The 19,469-nt window shown below is 35.8% G+C and overlaps 1 protein-coding gene and 1 long non-coding RNA gene across 2 annotated transcripts; both read right to left on the reverse strand.

Moving 5' to 3' along the window:
• Positions 1-617: 617 nt before the first annotated feature.
• Positions 618-1,283, reverse strand: LOC142538663 (uncharacterized). Its single transcript, XM_075643969.1, has 2 exons — positions 1,096-1,283; positions 618-1,023 (listed from the first exon to the last, which is right to left on the reverse strand). Exons 1-2 carry the CDS (start codon positions 1,281-1,283, stop codon positions 618-620), a joined length of 594 nt encoding a protein of 197 aa, XP_075500084.1.
• Positions 1,284-4,883: 3,600 nt separating this feature from the next.
• Positions 4,884-5,499, reverse strand: LOC142539117 (uncharacterized). The gene is made up of 2 exons (XR_012818822.1): positions 5,366-5,499; positions 4,884-5,294 (listed from the first exon to the last, which is right to left on the reverse strand). It is a non-coding gene; the product is annotated as an uncharacterized LOC142539117 (long non-coding RNA).
• Between the last annotated feature and the right edge of the window lie 13,970 nt (positions 5,500-19,469).

The raw sequence follows: 19,469 nt of genomic DNA on the forward strand, positions 1-19,469 counted from the left end.
TCTTTCAAAGTCTGCAAAACTAATTGCAAATTTTCTTGATGCTCCTCTACAGTTCGTGAGTAGTTGAGCTGTTCATCAAATCCATAAAAGCAACTGGTGCATTTGTTAGTCCAAATGGCATTACAAGAAATTCATAATGTCCGTACCTTGTTCGGAAGGCAGTCTTTGAGATATCATCTGATTTCATTTTTAGTTGATGATAGCCTGATTGTAAATCAATCTTCGAAAAGATAGCAGCTCCTTGTAATTTATCAAACAAATCATCAATTCTGGGGAGTGGATATTTATTTTTGATTGTCATCTTGTTCAACTTCCTATAATCAATACACAGACGAAGGGTACCGTCTTTCTTCTTCACAAATAAAACAGGTGCACCCCACGGTGAAAAACTCGGTCTAAAAAACCCTTTATCATGTAACTCCTGCAATTGTTATTTCAATTCTTTCATTTCTGTAGGAGCTAATCGATAAGGAGCTTTTGAGATCGAATGAGTTCCTGTCACAATATCAATAACAAATTTGATCTCCCTATCTGGGGGTAAGCCTGTTACATCATCAGGAAATACCTCTGGAAATTCACAAACAACATCTGTATCTCTTAATTCACGAACAGGTGGGTCAATAGTTAAGATAGATGCTAAATATCCTTGACACCCCTTCTGGTCGAGTACCCTTAATATCGGTCTTTTTGCCTTGTCCTGTTGCTTGGTTCCTTTGAAAGTACTGCTGCTTTCGTCGTTGTCTGTCTCTATCAATGTCTTGTTCATCCTGTTCAGCCATAAGTGCTCTTTCCACTATCTCCCCATAGGTAACAACTTTCGACATCCGTACATCTCGTTTAATTTCAGAGCGAAGTCCCCGCATGAAGTGTTCGCCCTTACTTGTGTCATCATGTGCAATATATGGTACATATTGGACTCCATCCTCGGATTGTTGTATGTATTCCGCCATTGACATGGTTCCTTGCTTCAGATTAAGGAAATCACTGGCTTTCTTGGCTCGTACATCTTTACTGAAATACTTGCTGTAAGACACAGTTTTGAAAGTTTCTCATGTCAATGGTATCACAGATAATGTCACCCTTGCACTCTCCCACCATATTCTTCCATGTTTTGTTAATAAAAAGATGGCATCTTCCATATGAAGGTAGGAGAAGAAGGACTCCAACGACTTAATCCATTCTTCTGCTACTGCTGGATCGGTGCATCCCATGAATTCCGGAGGATTCAGACGTCGAAAACGATCATACACATCTGTTTGAACTGGCCCTTGTCTGGGTATCATGGCTTGTGTGTGTGCCTGCTCATGAGTAGTCCGTTGCATCTCCATAATTGTTGTATCTGCTCCCCATGGACTTTCGTTTGTTGTTGGAGCAGTTGAGCAAAATCATCTGTAGGCCGTGGCGCGCTGCACTCACCTTCAACAGTTGGGGACTTGCCCTTAGATGACTCTCCTTCATGTACCTTGCGTTTAGGTGGCATCGTCTTTTATCTTAACCTACATATAGGTCACGTAGAAACATATAACTTAGCATAAACTATGGGATACAAAGATACTTACTTGCCGAGTTCCCCATGTGTGGATGAAGTGCAGTGTCTTCACTGTCGAAGAACCGTGGGCTCTGATACCACTCTAAAATGTCACATCCTTGCACTATACTTGACATGATTATCATAATAAAAATAGGATTTAAATGATATACCTATAGTATATCAATTTGAGGGTTTTTAAAATTTTTGGCATTATGTCCCTATATTTTGTAAAATCTAAACTCAAGCAACAATATCTATACATACATATAATTATACTCAAACATACACTGTATCGTTATACATATAATCATAAACGTCGTGAAACTTGTTTCAAACCCTGCCCTGACATATAATACACTATAATATATATGCGGAAACTACACAATAAGACGTCCAGGTTCTTGTCGAGGTGAGGCACGTCACAAGCATCCATTGGCGAACCGGCATCCTATGTATCTTTATTACCTGATCCTGTAATACATGAGCTACGTGAATTTATAAAACTCAATAAGTTGGCACTTATACGTATCAATATGCTTAGAAGGAACATACATATCAAGTCGTGAACAACAATGAATCTTTAAACCATGTCATATCATAGCATATATTCATGTTCATTTTTGTACTTGAGCCTCATTAATTGGCCTGTACTACTGTGCTTGCTTTATTATATAGCTACTACTGTGTTGGACGTCAGGGAGCAACCTTTGGCAACCTCACACCCCATGAACATATATTGGCCAATAGGTTTGGTGGACTTAAAATTACCTATGATGTCAACAAGTTTTATATCATGTAAAAATAAGTCATTTTCTTTTCATGTTCATGTTCATGCATAGCACCCATCTTCAATATTCATGAGTTTTTTTCATATTAAATACATAACAATGAAATATGGTGCTATGTTTTCATCAATGAGCATACTAACAATGTACATATAGCAATAATCAATGGAAGACATTTGAAATCATAATATTACTCATGTATTACTTCAAGAACATGCCAACTTACAGTCCAAGCGTAAGAACACTGGTTTGAGACGATGTTTCTCGCTCCTATACTGTCAAATATATCAAAATCCAATCACTATGTCTATATGGTCTTCTACATATATAACAACCATATAAAACGGTGAATACTTACAACCCTATGATGCTTTTGTGGTGAAGAGTTCAATTATATCTTCAATTTGAGGAAGAAGAAAAGATGGAGGATCACTTGAGGGAAGAACTTGGCAAACCCTTCTTTTCTCTCTTGGTTTCTCCTTAAGATTTGATGGTGAAATGGTAAAAATGGTGGAAACCCTCGACCCTTATCTATGTAAGTCACAAATATCAAGCTTCTAACTCAAACTTTTGTCCATGGGCGCTATGGCGGTGAAGTTTGGCCGCCCCAGCGCGAGCCCTACTGTAAAAACGCCTAAAAATTGGTACAGGGGCGCTAGGGCGGTCAAAATTGGCCGCCCCAGCGCGAGCGCTTCTGCCCCATGCAAGCAGACTTCTCAAAGATTGCTCCATAAACGTCTCTTCCCTTCGTAATTTGAAAAAGTGGTAAACATAAAAGTTGTAGCCCTATGTTTTGGTTTGAATCTTCAACTAGATTCATGTAATTTGGAGGTCTGAGTAAAAAGTTATGCTTATTCTCCCAACATGTGTCAGTGAAAGAATGACGATACACACGACACACTTCGGGGCACTTTTGGCTTGTCTTCCACAATGATTTGGACAAAACCCAAAAACATGAATATTGTAGCATTATATCTTAGCTTCCTAATGGTGGTGGCCTCACATAATTTGGATAAATATTCTAATCATTATGCTAAAACCCGTAAAAACGGCCATATTTTCATCTCGTTTTCTACCAATTTCATTACACTACTTCTACCTACACATCTTACTATCACTATTTAGTCACATATTCATTCTCAATACACCATGGACAATATAAAAATCATGTTCAATCTCAATATTGATACCTCAATCATCATGTGAAATCTAATGAACTAAATAACTACATAATAAATAACATAAGCGCATTATTATCATTTGTACGAGTAATCGGGCATTACATATACGTTGGGATTTAAGGTGTCAAGGGGCTAGATTCACAAGTTAGTTAGGTTTTGGTGAGAGCCGATCGGCTTTAACAAGGGAGATATGATTTATATTGTAGAACTGCAAATTTCTGTGTCACAAAACCCATCACCCTCTGTTATTTCGAATTATGCGACTTATAGGTTGGTTTCTGCAAATGTGTTCAATATATGATTTGTAGAAATCTGTGTTATCTTCGATTCAATAGCAAATTCGTAATTTTCTGATAAGAAACGAGGGAGATGTGATTTTTATCGTAAAACTCCACATGCTGTGAAATTTCTATATCACAAAAACTGTCACCCTCTGTTATTGTGAACTCTGCGACTTATATGTTGGTTTTCTTGAAATATGTTCAACGTATGAGTTGTATCACTCTATGTTATCTTCGATTTCATAGTAAATTTGTAATTTTCTGATAATAAACGAGGAAGATATGATTTTTATCGTAAAACCGCACAAATGTGAAATTTCTGTGTCACAAAACTCGTCACCTTCTGTTATTTCGAATTATGAGACTTATAGGTTGATTTTCTGGAAATGTGTTCAACATATGAATTGTATCACTCTGTGCTATCTTCGATTCAATAGAAAATTTGTAATTTTCTGTTAAGAAATGAGAGAGATATGATTTTTATCGTAAAATTGCTCAAGCTGTGAAAATTTGTGTGCATACGGTGTAGATTTCCAGCAACCTTTGGTCTTGTTTCGTGTGTCATAAGTGGTCTAGAACGGGTGTTTTAGAGGTTGGTCATGTAGGTTTAATTCACAGTTTAAGTTGGAAAAAATTTGGTTAAGTTTCAGGTTGATTCAGGCTAAAACGGGACCCCGGTCCAAGTTTTAAAATGAATCGATTAAGTTTTGAAACGGACTCGAGTTTACGTCTAAGAAACACTTTAAATTATGTTTTGGGATGTTTTAAGGAGTTTGGTAAGCTTCGGGTGAAAATTTAGAGGTCTAGGGGTAAAAACGGTCATTTTGGGTTTCCAGTGCCAAAATGGTCATTTTGCACCCGGGGTGACAGCTTTCAGCAGAAGAAGCAGGAGAAAGGTGTCAATTGGATTTTAACAAAATTTTTACTGCGATTTATTTTAAGAACCATTACAAATCTCTTGATATATACCATTAAATCCGTCTAACGGCACCTAGTCTCCGCCTAGGCAACCTATGCTCTTCATACCAGCCCTAGCGAATTTTAGAACCTCGATTAAAATCCTTAACCATCACCAAATAAAGAAGAAAACGTAAAAGCATCAACAACATGGAATTATTTTCGTACCATTAAAAAATCTCTAGGAAATAAGAAATAGACATTTATACCAATTAAGTAATCTTCAAATACTTTAAGGGTCACTAATCTTCTCATAAACTTGCCCTTCTTAATCTTAACTCTAATCAATTTACCAGAGTGAGATCGGCGGACGTGCCTAATAGCTACGCCCCCGGCCACAGCAGAGATTGTCCTCCACCTGGAATCTTCACAAAATGATCCTCAGAAATGACAGACGAATTCTGACTGGGAGACCTCGGACCTGGAGATTTCGATGACGAAGAAAACGACAATGATGACATGACCTCAAAATTTTGGGATGCAATTTTCAGCATCTCCTGCTGCCCCTCGGTTAGAAACCCCTCGTTGTTACCCATTATGTCCTCTTTTCACTAAAACCCTACAGAAAAACAAGTGGCGCTAAGTTTCGATCAATTTTAATATGATCCACATTACAAATAATATCTTTACCTCAGTGGATTGCAGAAATACTCCTCAGCTCTTGGCTCGGATTTCGAGCAAAGAGAGGAGATACCGAGTAGAGAAGCAATGTAGACTTGATCCTGACAGGACACCACACACGCCGATGATTTGCTGGGGAGAATGACTGCTGTGCGTATAGGTTCTCTGAGAAAAGAAATGGATTACGAGTAGAATAAATAGGGAGGCTTAGATGTCTATTACTAAACTATTCTAGAAATTTTATTTTATTTCATTTTTAAAAGCTTTTTTCAAAAATACTCAAAACATATGCATCCAATAAAATCAGTCAATCGTGCATTTTAAAAAGTAATGCAACCACTGAATAAAAATAATTGCAGTTATATAAATCTAATATCATCAACTCCTAGTCTATTGTTTTCAAAGAATTCAACACTTGTCAAAATCATCAACATATGAAAAGATGCAAAAAAATATAAAACATTGTTTCACCCCTGACTCATAAACATAAAGTGCGGAAGGATGCAAGGACCTTGGGTTATCGTGCGCACTCCCAATTCCGCCTAATCAGTCTTCAGTGCCTCCAGTCTCTACATCATCATGCTCACCTGCATCAATCACACACTACAAAAAAAAAAGGCTAAAGACAACGGTGAAAAATCGTTTTCGTATGTCTTGTAAAATCGTTGTTAAAGGCCATGTGGTTAAAGGATGGGCTCAAAGACAACGGTGAAAAAATCGTTGTTGCAGACGTCTAAAGACGACGGTGAAAAACCGTTGTCGTAGGTATTGTAAAATCATTGTTATAGGCCACGTGGTTAAAAAGTGCGCTCGATTATTTGCGATGGATTTTCGAAAACCGTCGTTAATTAGCGACAGTTAACGACGGTTTTTATACCGTCGCTAAAATTAGCTATAGTTTTAAATTAGCGGCGGTCGCTAAAATTAGCGATAGTCTTTGTATCCGTCGCTAATTTTGCGACGATATACAAACTTAATACGTCGCTAATATTTTCAGGAGAATAAAAAAAATTGCTTTTAGAATTTAATAAATCTAAAAAAAAATTTACAATATGACAATGCTAACAATATTCATGATCTTAAATAACACTTAAAATTTAACAAAAAAATGAAGCGAAAAACTATTAAAATCGTATAAAAGAGAAAATTTTTAAGTACTGTTATGAAGAGGTGTGGATGAAAATGGACCAAAAATGCGGATATTTATAGACAAATTGCGACGGATTTTGTTTAAACTGTCGCTATTAGCGACAGTTAAACCTAAACCATCGCTATTAGCGACGGTTGTTTATTAAATTGTCACTATTGACGACAGTTTGATCATAACCGTCGCCAATAGCTACGGTTTTAGCAAAATCCGTCGCTAATTTAAAAAGAAACCTTCGCTAATTTAAAACATGCAACTGTTTTGCTTAAATCGTCGCTAAATTTAACAACGGTTTTAATAAAATCGTTGTTGTAAGTGTGTTGTAGAACGAACAAAGACTTAAAACGGTTTTATTAATAGACAACGGTTTTAAAAACCGTTCTTAGCTACATAAAAACGCACTCATAGACAACGGTATTAGTAACCGTTGTCGTAGCTACTAAAAAACCCGCTCATAAACAAAGGTATAAAAACCGTTGTCGTAACCAATAAAAGACAAAGGTTTTAACAAAAACCGTTGTTTTAGCTAAATAAAAAACCAGCACAAAGACAACGGTTTTGAAAACCTTTGACTTAGCAACCAAAAACCACGCCCATAGACAACGATATGCTAAAACCGTTGTCGTTGACCCATAAAAGACTACAGTTTTTAAAAAACTGTTGTCTTTGACAAGAAAAAAATTCACAAAGACAAAGGTTTTCGTTAAAACCGTTGTTAAAAGGAAAAAGACAACGGTTTTCGATAAAACCGTTGTATTTTGAGTGTGGTTGAATGTGAAATTTCTTGTAGTGACACCTAGTGAGTCTACAGATTCAACACACCTGAACCGCTATATCAAGTACATATACATAGCATAGAACAGTGAAAAGTACTGTAATTAAAATAAATTTCACGATCCTTAAAAGTGTGAACTTAAACATAACGTAACATAAACATATTCAAATCATATCTCATCGTGTAATTGTATACTTGTTCATTTTCCTTTATTGAATTCTGATCATTAGTTGTGACTTTCGTATCAGCTCTAAGCCGATCGATTCATATACGTATAACTGCGGTACCAGGCGACGGGGACATCAGCGACAGTTTTACCCATCAATTGAGCCTTGGTCTTACATGTTCGTGTTCATATTAGTCACAACCAACTCACCTCCTTCAAAAACATTTCATCATATTTATCACTTAACAAATTCATGCATATACGTACATTTTCTTAAAAACAAACATGCAACATATTTTCCCGTATTTTCATAAAAATTCATATTCATTTTAAACATATACATTTTAAACATGAAATTTTGGTTATCAGGGCACTGCGAGGATTGTTAACTCGACCCGGGTGCAAAATGACTATTTTGCCTCTTGAAACCCTAATTGACCATTTTACCCCTGGATCTCAGAATTTCAACCCGATGCCAACCAAACTTATTAAAACACCTCAAAAAGTGTTTATAACCATTTCTTAGACGTAAACTCGAGCCCATGCATTAATTAAAAACTTGGACCGGGGTCTCGGTTTTAATCTGAATTAACCCGAAACTCAACCAAATCTTTCCAAACTTAAACCATGACTTAACCACACATGACCAGCCCTTAAATCACTTATTCCAAACCACCTAAGACCCTCGAAAACTCTCGACCAGCTGCTGGAATTTTGCCGCGCGTGACAACATTCAAACCCTAGTGCACCTAGCTCCCTAATCTCGACCCTAGGCCCGAAACCAACATGTCTAGCCCTTAGCCAACTATCCTAAGACCAAGACCAAGCCATGAGCCCCCTCCTGGACTAACCAATCCCATGCATGTAGCCTCTACACATCGGATCGCTCTATTCATCCATGAAACAACTTAATTTTTCACATAACCCTCGCATCGACACCAACCTTCCGTCCAACAGCTCATGGACCCTTCCCAGCCTTGACACGTACCCACCAAGGTCTGAACCATGGCCTGGACCGAGCCCATGCACGCTGCTCTCATCCCTTTCACCTGATCTAGCCTTATTGAGCCCTATCACTAGAAAAAACCCATCGGCCTTTGCATGAATCGATCCCAAAGCCTATCTTCACTCCTAGACGCCTTCCAACATGATGTAACACAGCCCTTACACCAAGGTCTAGCAGCCCCTTAGACAGAAGCAAGGAAACATGAGCTTCATGCCAAAGAATATGCATATTTTTTTTGTACAAATCATGTAAATCCAATGCAAAATTATAGATCTATGTAGTATCATACAAAAACCATTCAAAACACATATCATGATGTGATTGATGAGAAAAAGGAAGTATAGGGCATGCCTTTGCGTATTTACACTCGAAAACCTTGACAACAATCACGTAGAACGGGTACCGGAGGGACGGGGAAGAGTTCCTATGAAGGTTTATTACAAAATTTGACCTAAAATGCTGCTTCTGGACGTGAAGAGGCTGTTGGAATTTTGAGAGGGGCGGCCGTGTGGTGTGGTGACGAGATTAGGGTTTTGGGAGGGTAAGGTTTGATATAATAAAAGTATATATTGGGCTCTTAATTAAAATTGATAAGGATGTGTAGGAGTTTAGGCCCAACATATATTAAAATAGGCTCATTAAGCTCAATAACACACTCGTAAAATATTTCGTTTTGGTACGTTTTTTAAAATATTACCCGAACCTTAAAAGTCCTCTATTTTGCAAAAAATTGGATATCGTTTTAAAATATGACTCGATGAGTAAAAATACCTTAAAATGCTCATTTTCAAAAATCCTACATATTTACATCATATATTAAATAAATAAAAATAATTATTTAATAAAAACAATTTTCCTTAACTGTAAGGCCCCAGATTCGACGACTGTCCTCACTGTATCAAAACGGGTCTTTCCAGTGTTTTGTGTCCTCACTCACACGAACCTTGGGAAACTTCGTAGAGGGTCACCCATCCCAAAATTGTCCCAAGTCAAGCACGCTTAACTTTGGAGTTCTTATGTAATGAGCTACCGAAAAAAGTTGCACATTCTTGATATCAGTAGTACATATCAAATCTTTTAAGCCTTCCTCAACTTCACAGCCCCATACCTGAACAGTTTCAAAATCCCTCTCCTTCTGGTGTAAGATCGGTTCATTCATGTTCCATCCGCCTAGAAACTTGAAAGGAGCGGCTCATTGTCCGTGCAACCTCATGACACCGGCGATCAACCCCGGTTGGTCAACACTTTAAGAATCTAGATACTTATGCCTGGAGGTCCTGGGCTCAAGCGTTGAGGAAGGCGAAAGAAAAAACTTTCCAGTGGTGCGATATTCTATGAGTGACGGTGCATTGGCATGGGCTAGGGTTCATGTTGGACCATCCTAACGATCCATCATCAGTAGTGGTGCATGGGTATAGGCCGAGGCCCATGTTGGTTCAGCCTAATGGCCCATGATCATTACATTAACTGTCACCGGTCTCCGTTCTTCATTCGAGCGTGAAATACTGCTAAAAGTCATAATTAATGAAATCTAGTAATTTATGAAATAAAATACATATTCATGTCTCAATCATGAATTTAATACATTAGAAATAATTAAACACACATTCTAACAAAACCCTAGATTTACATGCAGTCAGGTTATATCTTTCGAATTTCTAAACCTTACAGAGGCTGCAGTTACATGTACAGGTCACCACCTTATGAGTTTATCCACGTGTTCTTGGCGTTCCCCTTCAGTGATGATCGCGGTTGTCCGAAGCATGCTTTTACAGGTTTTCTTGAAATGACTGGAACGAACCTAGTGATTAAGATAATATTTACTTACATTAATGTTAAGTAAGGGTGAAAAATATTATGATTTTGTAAAAGTGATCGTTGGGAAAGAAAAGCCAAAAACTAAAAATTGAAATTGATCATTGTTTATAAATGTTTTTAACATTAATTTTTTTGACGGACTAATTTTTGTAGAAACTAAATCAATATCACAGTGTCTTTTGAATTTCAATTATATTATAGAGAAATTATCATAAATCTGGTCGGACGTGGGTTTATGAAATACACAAAAACTAGGGATGGCAATGGGTAGGGTATGGGTCCGATTTCATACATCCATCTCCATACCCATCGGGTATTGAATTTCATCCTCATCCCCATACCCATCGGATTATCGGATACTCATACCCTACCCAAATATCCTACAAATTTAAATTGTTTCAATGAAGTTATGAATATTTAAAAAATTATTTAAATGAACAATAAGAAAAATTATTAATGATAAAAATTTGCAAAATAAACTTTATAGAAAAAATAACAAAATAATAAAAATAGTTTATATTAGTTGAATAAAAATACGCAATTCAACAAAAATATAATAGAAATTACTTCATATCCAAAAATTCATAATTCAATTGATTAATCATCTATGGGCTACCCCTAGTTTAATCATATGTAAACATTATCAACCCAAAATCAAACTAGATAGGTTTATCTCCGAACTAATCATACATGTCTTCATCACTTGAAATTGTAGTGTCCTACAAAATGATAAAGAACAACATAAATAATTGACCCAACAGTTTATTTTCAATGTCAAATTTAACAAAATTAAATTGTATTCAAAACTTACAACATCAACATCAATAGTGTCCTCATCATATTCAACTGAAGAGTAATATGCCTCCGTTTCTTGTGAACTTGTAGCTACAAAATTCAAAGAAAAAAATCATTACTATAGATTGTAAATTAATAATATTTTTGTTCAAAAACAATAAAAACTAAAAATGCAATTTATATTACCTTGTTTCTCATTCAATAACCAACTTTGAGTGCACATCAATGCTTCTATGGTTTTTGGATGAAGCCTGCTTCTATGGGAACTCACTAATCTGCCACCAGTACTAAATGCTGATTCTGAAGCCACTGTTGATATTGGAATGGCAAGCAGATCTCGTGCCATCCTCATCAAAGTGGGATATTTGATTCCATTGGTCTTCCACCACTCCAATATGTCAAAATCAACATTTCTAGGCAACACTTTGTCTTCCAATAATGATCTAGCTCAGTCTTCATATCAGTGTAAACATCACACTCAACTGCTACTTCTTTATCGAAACTATCCAAAAAATCATCAGTACTTGTATTCAATCTAGTCTCCGTTGATCTTTGTTCAACACTGGCATAACCATTATTATTTGTATAATCGTCAAGCAAATCATAACACATCTTTTTAATCTTTCTAACAGGTTCTTTAAAACCAATCTCTCCATGTGTTCTTTTGAAACAATACTCAACCAACTTTGTCTTATATCTTGGATCTAAAATAGTAGCTATTCCCATAACTCCATGAATATCACACCAATACTTCTCAAATTTGGAAAGCATCCTTTCAGTCATTGAAGAAATTACTTTGTTAGGAGATGCGGTCCACTTGAACAATGAAGCTTTAATTTCACAAACCTTGGGGAAAAAGATATTAGTTGTGGGATATTTTCTTCCAGAAAATACTTCAGTCACAGAATAAAACACTTGCAACATTTTAGAAACCTCTTCTGCTAACAACCACTCATCATCTGTTGGGAAACATTTATATGATGGATCACGAAATCTCAGACGAGCAAACACATCTGTAAAAGATATAGCAGTCATGAGCATCACATATGTTGAGTTCCAATGGGTTTTACAATCCAACACCAAATTTTTAGCATTCATATTGCGTACTACAATCCGTGCCACATCATCAAATTTTTGCTCTTTTCGGAGATGCTCTCAAATATGTGACACTTTCACGAATTTTCTCAACACTAGGTGCAATGATATCCAAACCATCTTGGACAACTAAATTCAAAATATGAGCAGTACAACGCATATGAAGTAAAGACCCTTGCAGCGTAAGTGTAGAGTGATCAAGCTTATGCATCACATAGTTCATAGGAGAATCATTAGTGGAACAATTATCAACAGTAATGGTAGATATTTTCCTATCAATATTCCAATCCATCATAGACTTAACTATCACATTAGCAAGGACTTCTGAGGTATGTGGAGAACGAACATAAGTAAACCTACATAATTCAATTAAAATAATGTATATATGTAAGTATCTATTTAACTGAAATCATAAAAAGTGTGAAAAATATTACATATTTGAGTGACAAATAGAAAATATACCTCAAAATACAACCTTGCAAAGTCCAATTATCATCTATGAAATGGGCAGTCAAAGCCAAAAATCCTTTCCTCTGATTAGATGCAGTCCACATGTCGGTAGTTAAAGCAATTCTGCCTTTATTAGATTCCAATAAACTCAATACTTTTGTCTTTTCATAGTCATACATTTTCAGTATATCACTCTTGATGGTATTGCGACTTGGAACCTTGAACAAAGGATGAAGACTTGCTAAAAGTTTATGAATTCCATGATGCTCCACTATTGCCAATGGATACTCATGTAAAATTAACATTTCAGCAAGAATTGACCTTGATGTTTCTTGATCAAAATGAAAACCTTTAATGGCAAATTCCCCCTTGTTTTGCTCTTTAATCAGCAGTTTCTGCCTTAATCCCTAACAGTTCTTCTTGAACAAATTTTGAAATGTTCACGTAAATGTATTGTCCCATGTTTGCTTTGGCCAGAAAGAGATTTTTTGCAGTAGTTGCAAATTGCCTTATCCATTCCATTAATTTTCTTCCTTTCAAAATGATTCCACGCATCAGAAGTTAACTCTCTCTTTCTTGTTTCACTAGGAGAGGCACCATCAACAGATGCTGTATTTTGTGGAACCTCGTGATTTATTTCAGATAGTGGTACTTCATTTTCTGTTAAATGATCTGTTGAGTCCATTTAATATACCTGAAAGTGGTGAAGTAATGTATGTTAAAAAAGACAAAATAAAATAAAATAGAGAAAATAACAATGTCTTTTTAGTTCAAACTTAAGAGGAATGAGAATAAATATTAGAAAAATCTTAGCCCTTTCTCATATTTGACGCAAGTTTACTAAGATCAAGAAGTCAAACGTAAACATCATAAAAAAAAGTAAATAATCACAAATACCTTGAGGATACACTCTCCTGTCACTTGTTGAAAATTTAGATTCACCTTCTTTTCATCGAAACACAAGACAAGTAAATCAAAAAGACAAAAAAGAGACATAATAAAAATAGCTACAATTAATAATCCACCAAATGAATCAAGGCATGGAATGCATAAAAAAATTCATAGAAAAATACTAAATACGATTAAATTGATCACTGAAAAATCCCAACATAAATTATCCACAATTATGTTGCAGCAAGGATCAGTAAACCCCTCAATCAAAGCAAATTAGTCAATAAACTTGGTAAACGTACAATTATTGAAATAATCAAAATCCAAAACCTAGAAAACTATAATTTTAAATTATAGTTATAACATAATATATTTTGCTATTATCTTCTTTCGGCATTTGAAATGAGAAGTGGTTTCTGTAACGCCCCGAAAATTTAAAGGTCCACGCGAACCACATGCATTTGAATTATTAAATTCTCCTGTATTTTGATTAAATGTTTTAATTGCATGAATTAATTATGTTGTGCATATTTACATGTTTAAAATATATTTTTCTACATGTTGCATTAAAATGGTATTTTTAAGGAATGTTCAAGTGACGATCGAGGAACAGAGACCGAGGGCTGTAAATGTAAAATGTTTTTGTTAAATAATTATTTTTAATTATTTAAAATAAAGTTTATGGTTTTTAGTATTTTTGAAAATAAAGGGTTTTGAAGTGATTTTATACGCCGAGACGTAAATTTTATCGGTGTTGGTTTTTCAACTAAAATACGAACTTTTGGGTAACCCGGCTAGTAAATTCACATATTTAATTAAAGAAAAACTTTTTTATTATTTTATTAAATCCTAATTAAAGCTAATGGGCTTAAATTTTGTGGCTTAATAGGCCTAAAGCCTAATTAACTATTTAATTAGTGTATTTAATATACTAATGCACACAAAACCCTTCACTTTGCAATCAAACCTCACGGCCACTTTTAATATTCTGAAAACTCTCCCCACAACTCCTCAAACCCCACGGCACACACACATCACAAGTGGAAGGTTTTTTCGAAGGTTCAAGTGAAAGCTAGCCAAGGTGTCCCTCCGTTCTTCGTCGTCAACGATTATTCGAGCGTATAATACGCAAAGACACGCCATACATCTCTTTTTTTCATCCATCATATCATATTAATGTTTAAATTATTGGATGCATGAAAAACATGAAAGAAAAACTAGTGTCACTTTTCTAGATTGTCGTTTTTGGATCATAGCATGATATGTTAAGTAAGGTTTTTGATTCTTAAATCATGATTGTATGTTGTTTAAGGACTGCCATGATCTAGGCCATGATTTACAAGGGTTTACACGTGAGTTAGGGTCCTGTAAACACACCACACACGCTGGAAATTGAAGAGAACCAAATAAAACACAACATGCTGTCATGGGAAGAACATGGGTTCGGTTAGGGGTCCTCATGGCTGGGCTTGGTGCGGCTCCTGTCCAGGGGCTAGCCGGGGGTGTGGGGGAGACAAGGTCAGAGTCCTAGCCATGCTAGGACTCAAGCTGAGAGGCGGCGAGGAGTCCTTCGCATGAGGGACAGGACCCGAGAGGGTTCTAGCCATGCGCAGGGGGCGCTGGTTTTCTGGGAAAAGGGGCTCGGTCCAGTGGGCTGGGTTGGGGCATGACGTGACCGTAGGTCCCTAGGAGAGTGCACCACAGGATGGTTTGAGGGCTGGGTGATTGGCTAGGTCCTAAGCTCAAGATTTAAGAGTCCTAGTGTAATGCAATGTCTCGGCCAGCACAGGTTCTGAATATTGTGCTTCGGTTTCGAGTCCAGGGGCTTGACCCATGTGTTCTTGTGGGTCAGTAGAGTACCTAAGCATGTTGGTAAGGTCGTAGTTCAATATGGTTCGGGGGTGACTCGATAAAATTAAGAGATGGCTCGGGGTCGAAGTTTAGGTGTCAAATAGGTTTTTTTTTAAAAAGAAAGATTGTAAAACGGCTCACGGGGGTCGAGTCGAGGTCCATAAGGGCTAAAATAATATAAAAAGACTAAATTTAGAATTTAGGAATTTTATATTAAAGTTTGGGATTTTTCGGGATTAAAACACCGTGAAAACAATTAATAAAGATAAATGAAAAAGTCTAATATTTAAGCTAAATAAAATTACGAAAAAAAATTCATGTAAGCTTAAATAATTATTTGGGACATGTTAGAGTCATGAAATCAAGGAAAAAATCGAAATCGTAAAATGTCGAGTCCAGGGGTAAAACGGTCTTTTTACACCTAGAAATTAGTAAGGTCATGGCAGTGCCCTAAATGCTATTTTTATGATATTATGGTTATTTTTAAATGTTTATGAAATGTTCATGATTAAATTATGATTTTTAAATGTCTAAGAGATTTTTATGATTTAAGGAAGACATTTAAAAGACATGTTGCATGCTTGGTTTCAAAAACAAAATGTTATGTTATGCATGATTTTTATTAAGTGGTGAGAATGTAAATGTTGAAGGAAGTGAAGTGATTGTGACTAATTCGTTAATGATGGCGATGTCGTGAGGGTGATGGTCCCAGTGGGAGCCCGACGATCGTGTTTCCATTATTGCGAATATGAGGTTATGAGGATATGAGGTTTGAGGTAAGAATGAGAATATCGTGAGGGGATAAGGCCCCAGAGGGAGCCCATTTATGGGAGAAGGCCCCAGAGAGAGCCCCGACGATCGTATTTCTATTCGATCATGATAGGCCAGGGCCCAGTTGACCGGTGAGAGTGTTGCTGGTGTCCCCTGTCGCCCAATACTGTGGTTACATGTAGATGGATCCATCGACTTTTGAGGTTTGAGGAAAGTCACAATTAACGATCTGAATTCAACAAAGGAAAAGGAAAAGAAAAATGTTTATGATCATGAAAAATGTTTATGTTATGCCATGTTGAGAAAAAAAGAAATGTTAAGGTTTATGTTATGCATGCCATGAAAATTTTTATACTTAAAGTTGATGCATCATTATGAAAATGTTCCTATTTAAAGTTCATGCATCATAAAAGGTTCACGAAAATATTCATGTTTGAAGTTTATGCATCTTCATGAAAACGATATTTTAAGTACAAATATTTTTCAATGTTATATGTTGACTGTATTACGTATTACTTGCTATAAAGATGATGGTGTGTTGAGTCTTTAGACTCACTAGGTGTGATGGATGCAGGTGAGTTTGAGGGAGGACTTGACGGGTGATTTGACTGGACTGAAGGTGCACACAACCCGAGGACCAGCGCTTCTACTTTTTCCGCATTATGACTTTTGACTCATGCTTTATGATTAAAGATTTTTAAGATTATTTATTTATGCATTTGAGAGATTTTTGAGAGGTTTAGTATGGGCTATTCTTTTCAAATTATTGTTTTTTAGGTTTGGTAAAATATGCGACGATTTCATTTTATCACTATTGCACTTGGTTTTTAAAATGCTAGTTGGTTAATGTTTAATTTTAAAGGGTAAAATATTTTATAAAAATATTTTCATGTGAGAAAGGGACAGGGCCGAAAATGGAGTGTTAAAAAAAAATTTCTAGTACTTTTAAAGCAATAAAAAAGGACAGGACGTTTCAGTTGGTATCAGAGCAATGGTTCCTGTAAAGGGTTGTGCCACCATCAGCGCCGGAAAGATCAGTCGTCAAGCCTCAAAGTTGTAAGTTTTACATGCTTTATATGATTTATGTGATGATACCTACATGTTTACATGATCTAAATGTTTAAGCTACATGTGCATACACATTTTGAAGTTGATTGACGTTATGTTTAAGGTTGCATGACAAACGATTTTTACCATGCATGGTTGCATGACTTTGTTATGCTAAAAGATTAGATCCTTCATGATTTTTATACATGATACGATATGAAATAAGAAATTATTTGATTTCAAGGCATGTTGGCTTTGTGGTGGAATTGGACGACGATGATTTTTGGGTTTTAGTATTGACATTTTACTTTTTGGGCTATAAGTTGATAATGAATATTATGAATGCTTTGGGACACGTAGATTTTCTAAGAAAATATTTATGATTTATGGTTACTAGTCGAATTAATTTTTGGGAATTAGACATAAGTGATAATTATTCAAGGACTGCGATTATCTTGGGAAGTAAGAAAATGTATAAATTGGGATTTTAAGTTTCATGAAAGGTAAGATTGGTGATAGGAAATGATTTTTTGGTAAATAAGTTTAAAATTTCGAAATTTATGTTATGGGAAACCCGTCGAAGGAAATTAAGAATGCAAAAAACTTATGGTATAATGGTAGGATTTTCGAAATTTTGGGACCAATGTGATATTTTTGGGAAAATTAAGAATCTATTTTGCAATTATTAAGGAATTTGGGGACTAGTTTAACAATAAGCGATAATTTGATGGTTTAATTGGTAGGAATTTTCGATGATTTGGGCTTGTAAGAATATTTTGAACCTTGGGATATCTTTGATATAGTGTTATAAGGAATTTTAATCAGGGGTTTTTAAGGATGAATCGATATTAGGCTTGAAAAATCTAAGCGTTAGCATATACGTTTGGGATTTTATAATTTAAATATGATAAGTCGACGAACATTTTTTGGTATAATATTGGGAAAGTAACATACGATAAGTGTGGTCATCCATTTCGAATATTGGGAATTTTAAGAAAAGTTGAAATTTGGGGTTATAATAGTATAGCACTAAGTCATTATGGGTTTTCTTAAGTTGCAAATTGCAAATAAGGATTTAGAAGACAAAATTAATTGGGATCAAAGAGACGTAAGGACATTCTAGAACTTAAGTTTGATCAGAGTAGCGCAGTGGAAGCGTGAATTTTTTGGATACTAGAACTAAGACTAAACTTTGGATTATCTAGGATAAGCAAATTTCGAGGATGAAATTCAATTCAAAGGGGGGAGATTGTAACGCCCGAAAATTTAAAGGTCCACGCGAACCACATGCATTTGAATTATTAAATTCTCCTGTATTTTAATTAAATGTTTTAATTGCATGAATTAATTATGTTGTGCATTAAAATGGTATTTTTAAGGAATGTTCAAGTGACGATCGATGAACGAGGACCGAGTGCTGTAAATGTAAAATGTTTTTGTTAAATAATTATTTTTAATTATTTAAAATAAAGTTGATAGTTTTTAGTATTTTTGAAAATAAAGGGTTTTGAAGTGATTTTATACGCCGGGACGTAAATTTTATCGGTGTTGGTTTTTCAACTAAAATACGAACTTTTGGGCAACCCGGCTAGTAAATTCACATATTTAATTAAAGAAAAACTTTGTTATTATTTTATTAAATCCTAATTAAAGCTAATGGGCTTAAATTTTGTGGCTTAATAGGCCTAAAGCCTAATTAACTATTTAATTAGTGTATTTAATATACTAATGCACACAAAACCCTTCACTTTGCATTCAAACCTCACAGCCACTTTTAATATTCTGAAAACTCTCCCCACAACTCCTCAAACCCCATGGCACACACACATCACAAGTGGAAGGTTTTTTCGAAGGTTCAAGTGAAAGCTAGCCAAGGTGTCCCTCCGTTCTTCGTCGTCAACGATTATTCGAGCGTATAATACGCAAAGGCACGCCATACATCTCCTTTTCTCATCCATCATATCATATTAATGTTTAAATTATTGGATGCATGAAAAACATGAAAGAAAAACAAGTGTCACTTTTCTAGATTGTCGTTTTTGGATCATAGCATGATATGTTAAGTAAGGTTTTTGATTCTTAAATCATGATTGTATGTTGTTTAAGGACTGCCATGATCTAGGCCATGATTTACAAGGGTTTACACGTGAGTTAGGGTCCTGTAAACACACCACACACGCTGGAAATTGAAGAGAACCAAATAAAACACAACATGCTGTCATGGGAAGAACATGGGTTCGGTTAGGGGTCCTCATGGCTGGGCTTGGTGCGGCTCCTGTCCAGGGGATAGCCGGGGGCGTG

The sequence above is a fragment of the Primulina tabacum genome, chromosome 3, assembly GCF_025594145.1.
Source record: "Primulina tabacum isolate GXHZ01 chromosome 3, ASM2559414v2, whole genome shotgun sequence".
NCBI classification, from domain to species: Eukaryota; Viridiplantae; Streptophyta; class Magnoliopsida; order Lamiales; family Gesneriaceae; genus Primulina; species Primulina tabacum.

What these genes read in the sequence shown, in the direction of transcription:
- LOC142538663 (XM_075643969.1), bottom strand. Translation starts at nt 1,283, where the DNA reads ATGATACCCAGACAAGGGCCAGTTCAAACAGATGTGTATGATCGTTTT. An exon ending in ACAAAACATGGAAGAATATG is followed by an intron (nt 1,024 to 1,095) that starts GTGGGAGAGTGC and finishes TGTGTCTTACAG; the next exon opens with CAAGTATTTCAGTAAAGATG.